Source organism: Pholcus phalangioides, unplaced genomic scaffold, assembly GCF_987345545.1.
Source record: "Pholcus phalangioides strain wild (caught in Gottingen) unplaced genomic scaffold, Ppha-v1.0 ptg000020l_1, whole genome shotgun sequence".
NCBI classification, from domain to species: domain Eukaryota; kingdom Metazoa; phylum Arthropoda; class Arachnida; order Araneae; family Pholcidae; genus Pholcus; species Pholcus phalangioides.
Genome location: NW_028301613.1, coordinates 12246264 through 12268743, shown reverse-complemented (window position 1 = coordinate 12268743; position 22480 = coordinate 12246264). Strand labels below are relative to the sequence as shown.

The following is a 22480-nucleotide window of genomic DNA, read 5'->3' as shown; positions in this document are numbered from 1 at the left end:
TTCAATAGATGAAACAAAGGATTCTGAAGCACACTTTGTTGCCATTGGTCATCATAGGAATTCTCGATCCGAACCATCCAGGAAAAAGTTATCTATTAAATTTTGAGATTCTATAGAAAGTAAATCTCTCCACTATCTGTCAGCTTTTTGACAAAAGCATGAATGTTTTGTGGCCAAATGATGTGGAGCACAATAATATTTTACTTTTCTTGACCGATGCTGCTCTATATATGATAAAAGCTGGGCAAGCGATCAGAAGCTTCAATCCAAAAGCTGTACATGTAATTTGTCTTTCTCATGCAATACATAGGATTTGTGAAGAAATTCAATCAAGCTATTCGAACCTTGACCATTTTGTTTCCGTTGTGAAAAAGGTTTTAGTGAGATTTCCTTATTGCATAAAGCTTTTAAAGCCAAAGCTCCACTTCCATTAGCTTTGCCACCTCCCCCCCCCCCAACGCCTGCGGTGGGGAACATGGCTAAAGGCTTGCATATACTACAGTGAAAAATTTCAAATAACTAAATCCATACTAAATGAATTCGATCCGGACGATGCTGCATGCATTAAAATTTCACAAGCTTTGTTTTGCCAAAGGAATGTTGAAGGACAGTTGGTGTACACAAGATCAAACTTGAGTATTCTGGTTTCTATTATCCAGTCCTAACAGAAAGAAGGCATGGAGCTTATTGATGCTCTCCGCAGCATAGATAAAGTCACTGAAATTCTTAGGTGTGTCAAAGACAGGGTAGGCCAATCTGTTATAGAAAAATTCAAAAAAGTAATCGAAAAAACTGTGGATTTACTACCCTCAGAAAAATTTCTGTTGTCTTGATGGGAAAAGTTCGAAAATTTTGAGATCGAAGAGGAAATAACTGAGTGAATCAGGTTTTTTTTTCAAATATGCCCCCTGTAACATCTGTTGAAGTTGAGAGAAGTTTTTCTCTGTGTAAGACTTTACTTGCAGACAACATATCTTTCAATTTTTAAAACATGAAAAACATCTGATATTGCAATGTAATGCAAATGCATTTTGAATTAAACGTCTGAAAGGTAAGAAGTTTGCATAAACATATTTTATTCACTAAGTGAATAAATGCATTTTCACGATACATATTTGTATATTTTCACTTTCAGATTGCATACTCCCCATTCATAATAACAAATTTTTTTTAGGAAAATTCTATTGTAATTTTTGAAGAAATGCAATGTTGAGAGGGGGAAAATGAAAGAAAAAACATCTGAGATTTTGTTAGCTACCAAGATTTTATTGGAACATTTTCATTAGACTTTTGAGCATACCCATTTTTAAGAATTTCATATTGTTATTCTTATGCATTTTTTGCCGTTTTTAGGAAATTCCTTTTTGGGGCATTTTTTATAGTAATTTTTTAGAAATATTTTTAGGTCAATAACATCCTGGCCTTGGTAATAACATAAGCAGCATACAAATTACATTAAAACTGTGCTGTATAACCAGGGCTGGTTCTGGGTATTTTTCAAGTGTAAGCAAATAATATTTTGGTGCCCCCCCCCCTATCAGCCCCTTTCAGTTGGCACCTTTTACAGCCGCATATTTCGCAGGATTCAAGATTTGGCCCTGTTCTGAAGTGGAATGGGAGAGGATGCTATCTCTTCCATTCATAAATAAATAAAATTTGATGCAAACAACACTGAATTCTGATTCCTGTGGCAAATCACCTCTGGCAAAAAATCAATGCTCCCGAAAGAAAAAAAGAAAACCTTCTGAGGGTAAAGCTATGCTGTTTGAATTGGACTGACACGACTCTGGGGAAGGTAATAAAATGTCTTCAGCAGCCACCAACAAGTCGACTGGAACTACATTTTATACTCTTGATAATCCGTCTGTCTAGTAATCCAGAACTTTTAGGTGGGTTTTCTTTGAGCATAAAATAGAAAAACAAGTCTATGCTCAGAAGCTTATATTATTTGAATGGGCTTTTTCAATTAACTTCTAGTGATATGGCACACCCTGTTCTGATATGTGCCGTATTAGTGCGAGGGTCCACGATTCTTCGGTCAGCATCCAAATAGCAGGCGACCTGTGCTTCATCCCTCAATAAGGCTATGAAAGCTTTCAGAAACCTCAATGAATGTAACAAATTATAAGGGGTCCTTGGCCAAAGAAAGTCTTGAAATGCTCCAGGAAAAACCATGAAACAATAAAACTGACCAGACAGTGGGAACAATTCATTATAAGTGAAGGGAGATGGATCAGTATTTGTTCTTTTTTCTCTGGTTTTTGCTTTGTTTTAGCGATTCTGTTTCAGTTGGGAAAAGTGGTAGTGGTGGCTGGGATTTTTACCAGTATGTGACAAAAAAAAAACACATATCTGCTCTGAAAATTGGGGAAAGTGACGTTACCATGAGTGCATGGGAAGATGTCATTCTTTCTTAGTTTTCGAATCTGGTAACCCTATTTAGATGTTGAATTAGTATTCAAGAACTGAGCAAAAAAAAAAATGATGCAGGGCCACCATAATTTAGTGATCTCAAATTTAAACAGCACATATATTCAAGAGTGATGAACCAAACTTAAATCTTATGGGTGGGGGGGGGGGGGTTGTTTATATGCTTTCTTTCCACCAGAAAAGAAAATGCATGATTTGCGATTTGCATCAGCCTACAGAAATGGGCCTCCAAATTATTTAGAATCTTTCTTATTACTACAAAAATAATTTTTATTTAGATGTATCATTCGTGTGTATTAGATTATTTCATACATATTAATTTTCTGATGAATTTTTATGCTTTATATGAAGGTATAATTTCTTAATTATACCTTCTAATCAGGGTTGAGTTTCTTTCGGAAGAAGCCTATTTCTTCCAAGACAGTGGAAAAAACTGGGAAAAACCCGGAGAAATTAGAAGAAACTGAAAGAATGTGCACTAATTATTGTTTAGTTAAAATGCACATAATTAATGCTTGTTATTTTACCTCATTGGTTGTGAAATAGTATCAAATATGCTTTAAAACAATATTTTTTACGATTTAACTATAAATATCTCGTCAAGATGTGCAGTATTAAATTTTCCAATAAGGCACACATATTAAAACAAATTATTTCAATTACCGCAAATTTTTTTTTATTTGAGTATAAAAAAATATTATACAATTTAAAGTATAATTAATACATGTTTGTGGAAAATAATTCTGTTGCATGAAGATTTTATGATAAAAATTTGTTAAGAACTTGAAAAAGCTTATCATTGGCTTTTTCTATGAGTTAGTTTCATATGTTCAGTACATTTTTATAATTGCTTGGCAATATTCAACTTTAAGAAGTATTATGTCCATGTAACAAAAGTGTAAAAGTATTTTAGGAATCGTAGGACTGGCATATGACCGACAGGCATTCCCTATGCAATAAGACCAAAACTGCTGGGAGATATCAGATATAACAGATTAAAATGTTTAGAAACATTTTTAATCGTAACGTTTTTTCATCATTGTGAGTGACTATCTCTATGAGGTGGATAGAAGCATACTTTACACAATTAGAAATTTTAAATTGCATAAAGAGTTCAAGATTTAATGTAGCAACTATAATCCATTTCTATAGCACTCAATATATCACCTACAGAGAGAATGTAGAAATAGTAGATTCTTATCAGTAATGAATGGGGCTTTTTACAAAATGCTGACTTATTTGTAAGTCATAAAATTAAGATATGAAGAGACCATTTCTTCCTTATCATTTGTTTGCATGTCTTATCGATCCTGGATGAAGGTTAAGTTCTGAACAGGAACTGTGGCAAAGTATACTAACTTCTGATTTTTTTTTTCACTGCAAGTGCAAAACGTACTTCAGTCATACCATTCAAAGTACTTTTAATATAATATTATGGTGGGAAAGACTGTGTAAAATATCTGAAATTCTCAAAAGGCTGTGATTGTGTTGAAATGCCTCTAAGTTGTCTCACGAATTCAGCAGGTTTCAAAGTTCATACAACTAATAAAACCTTTCAAAATGAATACTATATTAACATTACAGTTGGTAAAATCCTCTTGCAACAGCAGTAAATTAAATTTATGAGAGAGATTGCATGAGTGTGAAACAAAGTAATATTTAAAATCAGTTCTTTCCATTTCTTCCGCATTCAGTGGAAGAAACCTACTTCTTCCTGCTCTTTTGCTGCATTTTCCAACTCGGAAGAAACTTCCTAACACTGGCACATACAGGGGTTGGACAATGTTTCAACAAAAATGTTTCTATAGTGAGAAAAGAAATCACTGTATGCGCATGCAAGATCTGAAAGGGTTATTAACACGAACCATTAAAATAAAAGATATACAGGGGTTGGACAAAATAATATGAACACCTATGAAAAAACAACACTCAAGAGAACCTGTCTTATACTCCCACCCTCTAGTGTGGAAGAGTGCCACCTAGCAGGTGAGAATGTGCATATATCAGTCTAGTCGTAGCAGTGATAGCGTTCAGATGCGATATTTATTGGGGCGTTAAAACTTCATTATGGCTGACCTCACAAATTTCGAAAGAGGCATGATTGTTGGAACCCGTCTTGCCGGGGCCACAGTAATGAAAACTGCCACCCTTGTAGGTGTTGGGAGAAGTATCGTGTCGATGGTAATGACAGCCTATAGCAAACAGGGAAAGACATCATCTGCCAAGCATAACAGTGGCCAAAAGTCGAAGATGACTGCTTGACCCGGAAGGGTTTTGAAACGGATTGTTTGACCAGAAAGCACACGACAACAGCATCCCGGATAACATCTGAGATGAACACACATCTACAGAAAGATGTATCGATAAAAACTATCTGCTGTGAACTGCATGCAACTAACATACACGGTATAGCTGCTATTCCAAAACCATTGGTGGCACCATGCAATGCCTTGAAATGACAAACATGGTGTCACGAACATGAGAATTAGACACAACAATAATAGGAGAATGTCATCTGGTCAGACGAATCGTCGGTCACATTATTGCAAACTAACGGACGTGTTTACGTTTAGAGAACGCCAGTACAAGCCTATGACGTTGATTGTCTCCTTCCTACTGTTAAGCATGGAGGGGGATCAGTGATGTTGTGGGGCGCAATGTCTCACCGTGGTCTCGGTCCACTTGTTGGCCTGGATGCCAACAAGGTGCCATTCAACTTGGTTAATGCATCGGTTTATGTCAGTATTCTGGCCGACCATTTTCATCTAATGATGCAATATTAGTTCCCTGATTCTCGACCTGTGTTGCAAGATAAAATTCACCCTGCTAGAATTGTCAGAGACTGGCTTGAAGAACACGAACTGCACGTTGAACTGCAACACCTCACGTGGCCCGCTCAGTTCCCTGATCTTAATATAATTGATTCTTTATGGGGTATTTTGGAGGCCAAACTGCGCAGTAGGTTTCTACCTCCAAAGACACGTTCTGAATTAATGACCTTTTAGCAGGAGGAATGGCTACGTATCCCAGTGACTGTGGTGCATCACTTGTATTTGTCCATCCCATGACGGGTACAAACTGTAATTAATGAAAAAAGAGGACCAACAGCCTATTGATAAAGATTTTCTCTCATTTCATAGGTGTTCATATTATTTTGTCCAACCCCTGTACATACCTGATGAACTTTGTAGATATGTTGAAATGCTTTTAAGCACCCCTTCAAGTTTTGCAGAATTCAAAAGAATTTTCTTGCCTTTTGTATTCATTCATTCTAAGCTGAGAAATTGATTACAGCTTATAACTGCTAAAAAAAACTTTGGTTTCTCAATTTTGCACTACAGTGAGGAAAATGATTATTTTGATGATATTTTCTAATATTGTAATTATTATTATTAATAATAATCTGTTTTATAATGGTCTTTAAAATAAGATGAAATTTTCATTTTTCAATTGTACAGAAGAGATCAGTGCTGTTTAATAAAAGAATAATGTTTAATTGTTTAGATATCTAAAAAAGTTAAAAATAATTTTGTCAATTATAGATTGAAATTAGTTGAATGGATTTTAAACTTTAAATGATATTTCTCCAGGTGTGAGAGAAAAGCTTCAGTTAGGTATGTGAACTTGGCAAAGGACTGATATAAGTTTTATAATTCATTTTACATGTGCACAATTAAATTGTCATAAGCCTAATTCAAATGGAAGGAAATCGGAAGGAAGACTGGTTTCTTCTGCTTGCAAGAAGCAGGGTCAGCAGTTTTTCCAAGCGGAAGAAACTGTCCAACTCTTCAAAAGACTGATGCAGTTATTAATTTGTATACATAATTAAATTGGTGGAATTAAATTTACTTAATGTTATAAAAATATGCATTTCCTGTATCTAAAACATAAATTCTAACTTATATAATAAATTATTGAAGGATAGCTAGTTTCTTCCGCTTCGGAAGAAACTGTCCAACTCGGCTTCTAATTATGTCTTTCCATTATTTATGCCTTTTTAACATGGTTGGAGATACAGGGAAAATCCATGTTCCCCCCCCCCTAAAACGTCAAAGGTGTGTGCAATCAAAATGAATTTAGTCTTATGCAAAGGCATTTATGATAGTTGCACTGAATATGAGCACTATATTATTCAGTCATATGCCAAATGTTTGCTTTTGAATTACAAGCATCAATTTCATACATTATGCATGATGTATATATTATAATGAATGGTTTTAGGTCATGCTGCCGCAGCAGGGTGCCAGCTCATTAGTTCATGTGACATTGTCATTGCCAGTGACAAATCTCTTTTCTCAACTCCTGGGTGAGTAACATATTTAGCCTACCCACATATTAGGCACGTTTTATCCCCCTTAAAAATTTTGTAACAAGAGTAAGTTGTATTTTTTTCTATAGGTTTACTTAAGCTTATGAAAGAAAAGTGCATCTTACATGCAAATACATATCATAGAGGTGCGGACATGGAAAAATAGCTCTTTTAAAATTGACTTTAGTCTGTAGGTCCTGGTCTCATGTTTTCTTCCCCTCCCCAGAGCTTCTGTTGGGCTCTTCTGTTCAACTCCTGGTATAGAGGTTTCACGAATGGTGCCAAGGAAGATGTCTGCATATATGCTTTTCACAGGGAATTCCATTACATCCAGAGGTAAGAAATATTATGTGCAATATAGAAATAAATAAGGAATATGAATTATTTTCTGAGTTCATAGATTCTTATAAAGTTAATTTCTGTAGTATTATAATGAGTTTGTCATCACAATAAACTTTTTTGTTTGTCTTCAATATCTCAATGCAAACATGAAAATCCTGAAATAATTATACCTATTTGGCTCAACTTTGTATAGTTATTTCCATGAACCTTATTTGATCATTTATCATTGTCTTTATATGGCTGTCTGTATTGTCTCTGCATTGTCTGTATCATTGTCTTTATATGCACAGGGAGACCACCACTTGACTTTGCAGGCACCTTGTACTAATTCCTCTGATAAATTTGTAATGAATTGGTTACATGCAATAACGTGTGTTGAGTGTATGTGTGGCCCTAGCATATTTATGTTGTCAAGTTATGCTGGTTTCATGCTCTCGCTGGAACTGCCATTTATCTTCAATATTTTAACGTGAATATGGTGCATTTTTGAACTATTAGGTAAGGATTATATTGATAGTCTGCCTGCACAGAAAGAGAGTTAAAAATTGATTTCAAAGAGCTTTTATCTCGTGTTTCCAGCTGTGAGAGGTTGTGCATAACCACTCATGATGTGAGGACTTTTTCTGCGGTAGCTACATTGAAGAGCCAAAAAAACTGGTACACCTGCCTAATATTGTGTAGGGCCTCCGCGAGCACGCAGAAGTGCCGCAACACGACGTGGCATGGACTCAACTAATGTCTGAAGTAGTGCTGGAGGTAATTGACACCATGAATCCTGCAGGGCTGTCCATAAATCTGTAGGAGTAAGAGGTGGGGTGGAGATCTCTTCTGAACAGCACGTTGCAAGAAAGATTAAATCTGCACAGGAAGATTAAATCCCCAGACATGAACATTATTGAACATATATGTTCATGTCTGGGGATTTAGGAGGCCAGCGGAAGTGTTTAACGTCAGAAGAGTGTTCCTGGAGCCAATTCTGGACGTGTGGGGTGTCGCATTGTCCTGCTGAAATTGCCCAAGTCCGTCGGAATGCACAATGGACATGAATGGGTGCAGGTGATCAGACAGGATGCTTACGTACTTGTCACCTGTCAGAGTCGTATCTAGACGTATCAGGGGTCCCATATCACGCCAACTGCACACGCGCCATACCATCACAGAGCCTCCACCAGCTTGCACAGTCCCCTATTGACATGTAGGGTCCATGGATTTATGAGGTTGTCTCCATACCCGTACACATCCATCAGCTCGAAGCAATTGGAACCGAGACTCGTCAGACCAGGCAACGTGTTTCCAGTCCTCAACAGTCCAATGTCGGTGTTGTCGGGCCCAGGCGAGGCGTAAAGCTTTGTGTCGTGCAGTCATCAAGAGTACACGATTGAGCCTTCGGCTCCGAAAGCCCATATCGATGATGTTTCATTGAATGGTTCGCACGCTGACACTTGTTGATGGCCCAGCATTGAAATTTGCAGCAATTTGCGGAAGGGTTGCACCTCTGTCACGTTTAATGATTCTTGTCAGTCCCGTTCTTGCATGATCTTTTTCCTGCCGCAGCGATGTCGTAGATTTAATTTTTTACCGGATACCTGATATTTACGGTACACTCGTGAAATGGTCGTACGTGAAAATCCAAATTTCATCGCTACCTCGGAGATGCTATGTCCCATCTCTCGTGCGGCAACTATAACACAACGTTCAAACTCCCTTGAATCTCGATAACCTGCCATTGTAGCAACAGTAACCGATCTAACAACTATGCCAGACACTTGTTATGTTATATAGGCGTTGCCGACCACAGCGCCGTACTCTGATTGGTTCCATGTCTCTTTATTTGCATACACATGCCTGTACCAGTTTTTTTGGCTCTTCAGTTTGTGTACTGGCGCCGTTTCTCTTCCACAAGAAAAAGTGCATAGTACTGCTTTTATCAATGAAGATACTGAGAGTCGGAATAACAAATTCATTAAAATATTTAGCATTCTGAAGGGGAAATTTGCGATTCTAATTGACGCTTAAACTATTATAGAGTATATATTAGAGCGAAATCTAAATCAATCAAATTGTTTAGTTGAATCTCAAGTTCTTACCTACTTGTGAAAGTTCAAATAGAATTACTGAATGGTGAGTGAGCGTTGAAACATAAAAGAAACTCACTTTTTCTGTGTGAGGAACAACACATCCAATACTATGACTTATGCATGATGTTAATGCATAGTATAGACCAGCGGTTCTCAACCCTTTCTGACTTGCGGAGCCACTCTGTTGTATATATGTTTCAGGTTGAGAATTAAGTGTTCAGTCCAAACATACTTATCAGATAAAAGGTTTCCGGTTATACATTTACTGGACATTATAAATTAACAGAAACGTTAAATGCTTCTTTTTTTAATCGGAAGAAATATAAGGACTCGCTTTCTTTACAATGGCGTACACAGGTTCATATGAATGGGTTGAGCGAAATGAAGGAAAGATGTCTTTTTTCACTGCATCATTCAGTGTCGTGGTTTAATTTTAACAGACGCATAAAATAATAGAGCTCCACTGAAGTTTTACTCAATTTGGGAAATTTCTGAAATTTTTCACATCGTTTCCTGAGATTGTTGAAATAATCAGTTTCTCTTCCAAAAAAAAAAACCCTCTGAAATTCTCAGCTTATTTTCTCTAACCTCGTCGAGTTTCAGGCCTGTTATTGTCAATTCTTTGAATTTCTAGTTCACTTTACTGATTTTTGATAATTTTCGGGCTGTCGTCCGAAATTATTGGAATTTTCGGTTTATTTTCCAAATTTCTGGTAATATACATCGATATCTTTGAAATTATCGGAATTTTCTGCAGATTTTCCATAATATTTGGATTTATCTGCATATTCCCGAAATTCCAGGAATTTTCCGCATATTTCCTGAAATTCTGAGTACTTACCCCCATATTTTCCGAAATTCTAGGAATTTCCAGCATATTTCCTGAAATTCTGGGAATTTTCCCACATATTTTCCGAATTTCCAGGAATTTCTCGCATATTTCCCGAAATTCTGGGAATTTTCCACATATTTCCCGAAATTCTGAGAAATTCCCATTTATTTCCCGAAATTCCAGGAATTTCCCGCATATTTCCCGAAATTCCAGGAATTTCGCGCATATTTACCGAAATTCTAGGAATTTCCAGCATAATTCCTGAAATTCTGGGAATTTTCCCACATATTTTCCGAATTTCCAGGAATTTTTCGCATATTTCCCGAAATTCTGGGAATTTCCCACATATTTTCAGAAATTCTGAGAATTTTCCACATATTTCCCGAAATTCTGAGAAATTCCCACTTATTTCCCGAAATTCAAGGAATTTCCCAAGTATTTCCCGAAATTCCACGAATTTCTCGCATATTTCCCGAAATTCTGGAAATTTTCCACATATTTTCCGAAATTCTGGGAATTTCCCACATATTTCCCGAAATTCTGAGAAATTCCCATTTATTTCCCGAAATTCCAGGAATTTAGCGCATATTTACCGAAATTCTGGGAATTTTCTGCATATTTCTTGAAATTCTGAGAATTTCCCACATATTTCCCGAAATTCTGAGAAATTCCCACTTATTTCCCGAAATTCCTGGAATTTCCCGCATATTTCCCGAAATTCTGAGAAATTCCCACTTATTTCCCGAAATTCCAGGAATTTCCCGCATATTTCCCGAAATTCCAGGAATTAGTCGCATATTTACCGAAATTCCAGGAATTACTCGCATATTTACCGAAATTCCAGGAATTTCCCGCATATTTCCCGAAATTCCAGGAATTACTCGCATATTTACCGAAATTCTGAGAAATTCCCACTTATTTCCGGAAATTCCAGAAATATCCCGCATATTTCCCGAAATTCCAGGAATTTCTCACATATTTTTCGAAATTCTGGGAATTTCCCTCGTATTTTCTGAAATTCTGGGAATTTTCCGCATATTTTGCGAAATTCTAGGAATTTTCAGCTGATTTCTCGAAATTCTGAGAATCTTCCACATATTTTCACAAATTCTGGGAATTTTCTGCATATATTCCGAAGGTCTAGGAATTTTTTGCTGATTTTCCGAAATTCTAAGAATTTTCGTCGGATTTTTCAAAATTTTGGGAAGTTTCAGCTCATTTTACGATATCTTCGGTATTTCCGACTGATTTTCCGAAATTCTGATAATTTTCTGCATATTTTCTTAATTTTTTGTAATTACTTTATTGTCTAAAAAGAATTTCCAGCCCATTTTCTTTACTTTTTGGAATATGAAGCTGATTTTCGAAATTCTTGAGCTTTTTAATAATCGTAAATGGCATGGGTAATTACGTAAATTTTTGAATAAAGTTTTTTTGGATGTAAAATAAAAAAAAAAAATCTTATTGCCTTTTTCTAGAGTTCATTGACAAATCTTTAATGAGAGAGACCTTCTCAGAGAATTTTAAGAGTAGATAAAATTTCCCTTTTGATCCTTTTCTATTATTAAATTATAAAATATGAAATAAAGATTTTTCTAATTGCAATGAGAGGTTTAAAGTGATAATAAAATTTTTAATTGAGTTTAAAATATTTTTTAATCGAACGATAGTTATATAGAAAAAGAACTCATATTCTCCTGTGTGTGTGTGCGTGCGCGCCATGGGCAAAACCTTCACTGTAATCCAAAAGTGTCTGCAAGCACATTGTTATAATAATTTAATATAGCGATGCTTATCATTAATTAAGACGTTAAGTGGCAATGATGAGATATATGGTCTCCATAGAAGGCTCTTATTTTAGCATTGGCAAGCCCAAATATTTTTTAAAGTAGATTTCTCAATGGGAATACTTTTCCCTGTACACCTTTTAGTTGCATCTAGTTAAAATCCGAAGAAACCGAACTTCATTAATAAAAGATATCACATTGCGAAGGGGGGAATTTGCGAGTCTAATTGACGCTTAAAGTGTTAATAATATAAACTTGACATACATTTTTCTCTAACAGTTAGAGCAAAACCTATGTCAATCAAATTTATTAATCTCAAAGTTTCTGCTTTTCAATTTTCCTAAACGTGAATGTTCAAATAGAATTACTGAATGGTGAGTGAGCGTTGAAACACATAAGAAAACTCACTTTTTTGTGTGTGTGGTACAAACAATACATTCAACTCTACTACTTATGCACGATGTTAATGCATAGTATAAGTATAGACCAGCCGTTCTCAACCCTTTTTGACTTGCGGAGCCACTCTGTTGTATATATATGTTTCAGGTTGAGAATTAAGTGTTCAGTCCAAACATACTTATCAGATAAAAGGTTTCCGGTTATACATTTACTGGACATTATAAATTAACAGAAACGTTAAATGCTTCTTTTTTTAATCGGAAGAAATATAAGGACTCGCTTTCTTTACAATGGCGTACACAGGTTCATATGAATGGGTTGAGCGAAATGAAGGAAAGATGTCTTTTTTCACTGCATCATTCAGTGTCGTGGTTTAATTTTAACAGACGCATAAAATAATAGAGCTCCACTGAAGTTTTACTCAATTTGGGAAATTTCTGAAATTTTTCACATCGTTTCCTGAGATTGTTGAAATAATCAGTTTCTCTTCCAAAAAAAAAACCCTCTGAAATTCTCAGCTTATTTTCTCTAACCTCGTCGAGTTTCAGGCCTGTTATTGTCAATTCTTTGAATTTCTAGTTCACTTTACTGATTTTTGATAATTTTCGGGCTGTCGTCCGAAATTATTGGAATTTTCGGTTTATTTTCCAAATTTCTGGTAATATACATCGATATCTTTGAAATTATCGGAATTTTCTGCAGATTTTCCATAATATTTGGATTTATCTGCATATTCCCGAAATTCCAGGAATTTTCCGCATATTTCCTGAAATTCTGAGTACTTACCCCCATATTTTCCGAAATTCTAGGAATTTCCAGCATATTTCCTGAAATTCTGGGAATTTTCCCACATATTTTCCGAATTTCCAGGAATTTCTCGCATATTTCCCGAAATTCTGGGAATTTTCCACATATTTTCAGAAATTCTGGAAATTTCCCACATATTTCCCGAAATTCTGAGAAATTCCCATTTATTTCCCGAAATTCCAGGAATTTCCCGCATATTTCCCGAAATTCCAGGAATTTCGCGCATATTTACCGAAATTCTGGGAATTTTTCTGCATATTTCTTGAAATTCTGGGAATTTCCCACATATTTCCCGAAATTCTGAGAAATTCCCACTTATTTCCCGAAATTCCAGGAATTTCTCGCATATTCCCGAAATTCTGGGAATTTTCCCACATATTTTCCGAATTTCCAGGAATTTTTCGCATATTCCCGAAATTCTGGGAATTTCCCACATATTTTCAGAAATTCTGAGAATTTCCCACATATTTCCCGAAATTCTGAGAAATTCCCACTTATTTCCCGAAATTCCAGGAATTTCACCCATATTTACCGAAATTCTGGGAATTTTCTGCATATTTCTTGAAATTCTGGGAATTTCCCACATATTTTCAGAAATTCTGAGAATTTCCCACATATTTCCCGAAATTCCAGGAATTTCCCGCATATTTCCCGAAATTCCAGGAATTACTCTCATATTTACCGAAATTCCAGGAATTACTCGCATATTTATCGAAATTCCAGGAATTTCCCGCATATTTCCCGAAATTCCAGGAATTATTCGCATATTTACCGAAATTCCAGGAATTACTCGCATATTTACCGAAATTCTGAGAATTTCCCGCATATTTTCCGAATTTCCAGGAATTTTTCGCATATTTACCGAAATTCCAGGAATTACTCGCATATTTCCCGAAATTCTGGGAATTTTCCCACATATTTTCCGAATTTCCAGGAATTTTTCGCATATTCCCGAAATTCTGGGAATTTCCCACATATTTTCAGAAATTCTGAGAATTTCCCACATATTTCCCGAAATTCTGAGAATTTCCCACATATTTCCCGAAATTCTGAGAAATTCCCACTTATTTCCCGAAATTCCCGGAATTTCCCGCATATTTCCCGAAATTCCAGGAATTACTCTCATATTTACCGAAATTCCAGGAATTACTCGCATATTTACCGAAATTCCAGGAATTTCCCGCATATTTCCCGAAATTCCAGGAATTATTCGCATATTTACCGAAATTCCAGGAATTACTCGCATATTTACCGAAATTCTGAGAATTTCCCACATATTTCCCGAAATTCTGAGAAATTCCCACTTATTTCCGGAAATTCCAGGAATATCCCGCATATTTCCCGAAATTCCAGGAATTTCTCACATATTTTCTGAGAATTTTCCACATATTTTCAGAAATTCTGGGAATTTTCTGCATATATTCCGAAGATCTAGGAATTTTTTGCTGATTTTCCGAAATTCTAAGAATTTTCGTCGGATTTTTCAAAATTTTGGGAATTTTCAGCTCATTTTACGATATCTTCGGTATTTCCGACTGATTTTCCGAAATTCTGATAATTTTCTGCATATTTTCTTAATTTTTTGTAATTACTTTATTGTCTAAAAAGAATTTTCAGCCCATTTTCTTTACTTTTTGGAATATGAAGCTGATTTTCGGAATTCTTGAGCTTTTTAATAATCGTAAATGGCATGGGTAATTACGTAAATTTTTGAATAAAGTTTTTTTGGATGTAAAATAAAAAAAAAAATCTTATTGCCTTTTTGTAGAGTTCATTGACAAATCTTTAATGAGAGAGACCTTCTCAGAGAATTTTAAGAGTAGATAAAATTTCCCTTTTGATCCTTTTCTATTATTAAATTATAAAATATGAAATAAAGATTTTTCTAATTGCAATGAGAGGTTTAAAGTGATAATAAAATTTTTAATTGAGTTTAAAATATTTTTTAATCGAACGATAGTTATATAGAAAAAGAACTCATATTCTCCTGTGTGTGTGTGCGTGCGCGCCATGGGCAAAACCTTCACTGTAATCCAAAAGTGTCTGCAAGCACATTGTTATAATAATTTAATATAGCGATGCTTATCATTAATTAAGACGTTAAGTGGCAATGATGAGATATATGGTCTCCATAGAAGGCTCTTATATTAGCATTGGCAAGCCCAAATATTTTTTAAAGTAGATTTCTCAATGGGAATACTTTTCCCTGTACACCTTTTAGTTGCATCTACTTAAAATCCGAAGAAACCGAACTTCATTAATAAAAGATATCACATTGCGAAGGGGGGAATTTGCGAGTCTAATTGACGCTTAAAGTGTTAATAATATAAACTTGACATACATTTTTCTCTAACAGTTAGAGCAAAACCTATGTCAATCAAATTTATTAATCTCAAAGTTTCTGCTTTTCAATTTTCCTAAACGTGAATGTTCAAATAGAATTACTGAATGGTGAGTGAGCGTTGAAACACATAAGAAAACTCACTTTTTTGTGTGTGTGGTACAAACAATACATTCAACTCTACTACTTATGCACGATGTTAATGCATAGTATACACCAGCCGTTCTCAACCCTTTTTGACTTGCGGAGCCACTCTGTTGTATATATGTTTCAGGTTGAGAATTAAGTGTTCAGTCCAAACATACTTATCAGATAAAAGGTTTTCGGTTATACATTTACTGGACATTATAAATTAACAGAAACGTTAAATGCTTCTTTTTTTAATCGGAAGAAATATAAGGACTCGCTTTCTTTACAATGGCGTACACAGGTTCATATGAATGGGTTGAGCGAAATGAAGGAAAGATGTCTTTTTTCACTGCATCATTCAGTGTCGTGGTTTAATTTTAACAGACGCATAAAATAATAGAGCTCCACTGAAGTTTTACTCAATTTGGGAAATTTCTGAAATTTTTCACATCGTTTCCTGAGATTGTTGAAATAATCAGTTTCTCTTCCAAAAAAAAAAAACCTCTGAAATTCTCAGCTTATTTTCTCTAACCTCGTCGAGTTTCAGGCCTGTTATTGTCAATTCTTTGAATTTCTAGTTCACTTTACTGATTTTTGATAATTTTCGGGCTGTCGTCCGAAATTATTGGAATTTTCGGTTTATTTTCCAAATTTCTGGTAATATACATCGATATCTTTGAAATTATCGGAATTTTCTGCAGATTTTCCATAATATTTGGATTTATCTGCATATTCCCGAAATTCCAGGAATTTTCTGCATATTTCCTGAAATTCTGAGTACTTACCCCCATATTTTCCGAAATTCTAGGAATTTCCAGCATATTTCCTGAAATTCTGGGAATTTTCCCACATATTTTCCGAATTTCCAGGAATTTCTCGCATATTTCCCGAAATTCTGGGAATTTTCCACATATTTTCAGAAATTCTGGGAATTTCCCACATATTTCCCGAAATTCTGAGAAATTCCCATTTATTTCCCGAAATTCCAGGAATTTCCCGCATATTTCCCGAAATTCCAGGAATTTCGCGCATATTTACCGAAATTCTGGGAATTTTCTGCATATTTCTTGAAATTCTGGGAATTTCCCACATATTTCCCGAAATTCTGAGAAATTCCCACTTATTTCCCGAAATTCCGGGAATTTCCCGCATATTTCCCGAAATTCTGGGAATTTTCCCACATATTTTCCGAATTTCCAGGAATTTTTCGCATATTCCCGAAATTCCAGGAATTACTCGCATATTTACCGAAATTCTGAGAATTTCCCACATATTTCCCGAAATTCTGAGAAATTCCCACTTATTTCCGGAAATTCCAACGAATATCCCGCATATTTTCCGAATTTCCAGGAATTTCTCGCATATTTCCCGAAATTCTGGGAATTTTCCACATATTTCCCGAAATTCTGAGAAATTCCCATTTATTTCCCGAAATTCCAGGAATTTCGCGCCTATTTACCGAAATTCTGGGAATTTTCTGCATATTTCTTGAAATTCTGGGAATTTCCCACATATTTCCCGAAATTCTGAGAAATTCCCACTTATTTCCCGAAATTCCAGGAATTTCCCGCATATTTCCCGAAATTCTGGGAATTTTCCCACATATTTTCCGAATTTCCAGGAATTTTTCGCATATTTCCCGAAATTCTGGGAATTTCCCACATATTTTCAGAAATTCTGAGAATTTCCCACATATTTCCCGAAATTCTGAGAAATTCCCACTTATTTCCCGAAATTCCAGGAATTTCACCCATATTTACCGAAATTCTGGGAATTTTCTGCATATTTCTTGAAATTCTGGGAATTTCCCACATATTTTCAGAAATTCTGAGAATTTCCCACATATTTCCCGAAATTCTGAGAAATTCCCACTTATTTCTGGAAATTCCAGGAATTTCCCGCATATTTCCCGAAATTCCAGGAATTACTCTCATATTTACCGAAATTCCAGGAATTACTCGCATATTTACCGAAATTCCGGGAATTTCCCGCATATTTCCCGAAATTGCAGGAATTACTCGCATATTTACCGAAATTCTGAGAAATTCCCGCATATTTCCCGAAATTCCAGGAATTTCTCACATATTTTCTGAGAATTTTCCACATATTTTCAGAAATTCTGGGAATTTTCTGCATATATTCCGAAGATCTAGGAATTTTTTGCTGATTTTCCGAAATTCTAAGAATTTTCGTCGGATTTTTCAAAATTTTGGGAATTTTCAGCTCATTTTACGATATCTTCGGTATTTCCGACTGATTTTCCGAAATTCTGATAATTTTCTGCATATTTTCTTAATTTTTTGTAATTACTTTATTGTCTAAAAAGAATTTTCAGCCCATTTTCTTTACTTTTTGGAATATGAAGCTGATTTTCGGAATTCTTGAGCTTTTTAATAATCGTAAATGGCATGGGTAATTACGTAAATTTTTGAATAAAGTTTTTTTGGATGTAAAATAAAAAAAAAAATCTTATTGCCTTTTTGTAGAGTTCATTGACAAATCTTTAATGAGAGAGACCTTCTCAGAGAATTTTAAGAGTAGATAAAATTTCCCTTTTGATCCTTTTCTATTATTAAATTATAAAATATGAAATAAAGATTTTTCTAATTGCAATGAGAGGTTTAAAGTGATAATAAAATTTTTAATTGAGTTTAAAATATTTTTTAATCGAACGATAGTTATATAGAAAAAGAACTCATATTCTCCTGTGTGTGTGTGCGTGCGCGCCATGGGCAAAACCTTCACTGTAATCCAAAAGTGTCTGCAAGCACATTGTTATAATAATTTAATATAGCGATGCTTATCATTAATTAAGACGTTAAGTGGCAATGATGAGATATATGGTCTCCATAGAAGGCTCTTATATTAGCATTGGCAAGCCCAAATATTTTTTAAAGTAGATTTCTCAATGGGAATACTTTTCCCTGTACACCTTTTAGTTGCATCTACTTAAAATCCGAAGAAACCGAACTTCATTAATAAAAGATATCACATTGCGAAGGGGGGAATTTGCGAGTCTAATTGACGCTTAAAGTGTTAATAATATAAACTTGACATACATTTTTCTCTAACAGTTAGAGCAAAACCTATGTCAATCAAATTTATTAATCTCAAAGTTTCTGCTTTTCAATTTTCCTAAACGTGAATGTTCAAATAGAATTACTGAATGGTGAGTGAGCGTTGAAACACATAAGAAAACTCACTTTTTTGTGTGTGTGGTACAAACAATACATTCAACTCTACTACTTATGCACGATGTTAATGCATAGTATACACCAGCCGTTCTCAACCCTTTTTGACTTGCGGAGCCACTCTGTTGTATATATGTTTCAGGTTGAGAATTAAGTGTTCAGTCCAAACATACTTATCAGATAAAAGGTTTTCGGTTATACATTTACTGGACATTATAAATTAACAGAAACGTTAAATGCTTCTTTTTTTAATCGGAAGAAATATAAGGACTCGCTTTCTTTACAATGGCGTACACAGGTTCATATGAATGGGTTGAGCGAAATGAAGGAAAGATGTCTTTTTTCACTGCATCATTCAGTGTCGTGGTTTAATTTTAACAGACGCATAAAATAATAGAGCTCCACTGAAGTTTTACTCAATTTGGGAAATTTCTGAAATTTTTCACATCGTTTCCTGAGATTGTTGAAATAATCAGTTTCTCTTCCAAAAAAAAAAAACCTCTGAAATTCTCAGCTTATTTTCTCTAACCTCGTCGAGTTTCAGGCCTGTTATTGTCAATTCTTTGAATTTCTAGTTCACTTTACTGATTTTTGATAATTTTCGGGCTGTCGTCCGAAATTATTGGAATTTTCGGTTTATTTTCCAAATTTCTGGTAATATACATCGATATCTTTGAAATTATCGGAATTTTCTGCAGATTTTCCATAATATTTGGATTTATCTGCATATTCCCGAAATTCCAGGAATTTTCCGCATATTTCCTGAAATTCTGAGTACTTACCCCCATATTTTCCGAAATTCTAGGAATTTCCAGCATATTTCCTGAAATTCTGGGAATTTTCCCACATATTTTCCGAATTTCCAGGAATTTTTCGCATATTTCCCGAAATTCTGGGAATTTCCCACATATTTTCAGAAATTCTGAGAATTTTCCACATATTTCCCGAAATTCTGAGAAATTCCCATTTATTTCCCGAAATTCCAGGAATTTCCCGCATATTTCCCGAAATTCCAGGAATTTCGCGCATATTTACCGAAATTCTGGGAATTTTCTGCATATTTCTTGAAATTCTGGGAATTTCCCACATATTTCCCGAAATTCTGAGAAATTCCCACTTATTTCCCGAAATTCCGGGAATTTCCCGCATATTTCCCGAAATTCTGGGAATTTTCCCACATATTTTCCGAATTTCCAGGAATTTTTCGCATATTCCCGAAATTCCAGGAATTACTCGCATATTTACCGAAATTCTGAGAATTTCCCACATATTTCCCGAAATTCTGAGAAATTCCCACTTATTTCCGGAAATTCCAACGAATATCCCGCATATTTTCCGAATTTCCAGGAATTTCTCGCATATTTCCCGAAATTCTGGGAATTTTCCACATATTTCCCGAAATTCTGAGAAATTCCCATTTATTTCCCGAAATTCCAGGAATTTCGCGCCTATTTACCGAAATTCTGGGAATTTTCTGCATATTTCTTGAAATTCTGGGAATTTCCCACATATTTCCCGAAATTCTGAGAAATTCCCACTTATTTCCCGAAATTCCAGGAATTTCCCGCATATTTCCCGAAATTCTGGGAATTTTCCCACATATTTTCCGAATTTCCAGGAATTTTTCGCATATTTCCCGAAATTCTGGGAATTTCCCACATATTTTCAGAAATTCTGAGAATTTCCCACATATTTCCCGAAATTCTGAGAAATTCCCACTTATTTCCCGAAATTCCAGGAATTTCACCCATATTTACCGAAATTCTGGGAATTTTCTGCATATTTCTTGAAATTCTGGGAATTTCCCACATATTTTCAGAAATTCTGAGAATTTCCCACATATTTCCCGAAATTCTGAGAAATTCCCACTTATTTCTGGAAATTCCAGGAATTTCCCGCATATTTCCCGAAATTCCAGGAATTACTCTCATATTTACCGAAATTCCAGGAATTACTCGCATATTTACCGAAATTCCAGGAATTACTCGCATATTTACCGAAATTCCGGGAATTTCCCGCATATTTCCCGAAATTGCAGGAATTACTCGCATATTTACCGAAATTCTGAGAAATTCCCGCATATTTCCCGAAATTCCAGGAATTTCTCACATATTTTCTGAGAATTTTCCACATATTTTCAGAAATTCTGGGAATTTTCTGCATATATTCCGAAATTCTAGGAATTTTTTGCTGATTTTCCGAAATTCTAAGAATTTTCGTCGGATTTTTCAAAATTTTGGGAATTTTCAGCTCATTTTACGATATCTTCGGTATTTCCGACTGATTTTCCGAAATTCTGATAATTTTCTGCATATTTTCTTAATTTTTTGTAATTACTTTATTGTCTAAAAAGAATTTCCAGCCCATTTTCTTTACTTTTTGGAATATGAAGCTGATTTTCGAAATTCTTGAGCTTTTTAATAATCGTAAATGGCATGGGTAATTACGTAAATTTTTGAATAAAGTTTTTTTGGATGTAAAATAAAAAAAAAAATCTTATTGCCTTTTTCTAGAGTTCATTGACAAATCTTTAATGAGAGAGACCTTCTCAGAGAATTTTAAGAGTAGATAAAATTTCCCTTTTGATCCTTTTCTATTATTAAATTATAAAATATGAAATAAAGATTTTTCTAATTGCAATGAGAGGTTTAAAGTGATAATAAAATTTTTAATTGAGTTTAAAATATTTTTTAATCGAACGATAGTTATATAGAAAAAGAACTCATATTCTCCTGTGTGTGTGTGCGTGCGCGCCATGGGCAAAACCTTCACTGTAATCCAAAAGTGTCTGCAAGCACATTGTTATAATAATTTAATATAGCGATGCTTATCATTAATTAAGACGTTAAGTGGCAATGATGAGATATATGGTCTCCATAGAAGGCTCTTATATTAGCATTGGCAAGCCCAAATATTTTTTAAAGTAGATTTCTCAATGGGAATACTTTTCCCTGTACACCTTTTAGTTGCATCTACTTAAAATCCGAAGAAACCGAACTTCATTAATAAAAGATATCACATTGCGAAGGGGGGAATTTGCGAGTCTAATTGACGCTTAAAGTGTTAATAATATAAACTTGACATACATTTTTCTCTAACAGTTAGAGCAAAACCTATGTCAATCAAATTTATTAATCTCAAAGTTTCTGCTTTTCAATTTTCCTAAACGTGAATGTTCAAATAGAATTACTGAATGGTGAGTGAGCGTTGAAACACATAAGAAAACTCACTTTTTTGTGTGTGTGGTACAAACAATACATTCAACTCTACTACTTATACATGATGTTAATGCATAGTATAGACCAGCCGTTCTCAACCCTTTTTGACTTGCGGAGCCACTCTGTTGTATATATATGTTTCAGGTTGAGAATTAAGTGTTCAGTCCAAACATACTTATCAGATAAAAGGTTTCCGGTTATACATTTACTGGACATTATAAATTAACAGAAACGTTAAATGCTTGTTTTTTTAATCGGAAGAAATATAAGGACTCGCTTTCTTTACAATGGCGTACACAGGTTCATATGAATGGGTTGAGCGAAATGAAGGAAAGATGTCTTTTTTCACTGCATCATTCAGTGTCGTGGTTTAATTTTAACAGACGCATAAAATAATAGAGCTCCACTGAAGTTTTACTCAATTTGGGAAATTTCTGAAATTTTTCACATCGTTTCCTGAGATTGTTGAAATAATCAGTTTCTCTTCCAAAAAAAAAAAACCTCTGAAATTCTCAGCTTATTTTCTCTAACCTCGTCGAGTTTCAGGCCTGTTATTGTCAATTCTTTGAATTTCTAGTTCACATTACTGATTTTTGATAATTTTCGGGCTGTCGTCC

The 22480-nt window shown here is 34.8% G+C and overlaps 1 protein-coding gene across 3 annotated transcripts in view; it reads left to right on the top strand.

Annotated features, from left to right (window-relative positions):
* The window catches only part of LOC149070979 (enoyl-CoA hydratase domain-containing protein 3, mitochondrial), a 62039-nt gene that overhangs the window by 6058 nt on the left and 33501 nt on the right, over positions 1–22480 (top strand). For all 3 annotated transcript variants that reach the window (XM_089248537.1, XM_089248539.1, XM_089248538.1), the window contains exons 5-6: positions 6652–6736; positions 6966–7075. In XM_089248537.1, the coding sequence (XP_089104663.1) occupies positions 6652–6736; positions 6966–7075 (195 nt within the window). The remainder of the gene's footprint in view (positions 1–6651; positions 6737–6965; positions 7076–22480) is intronic.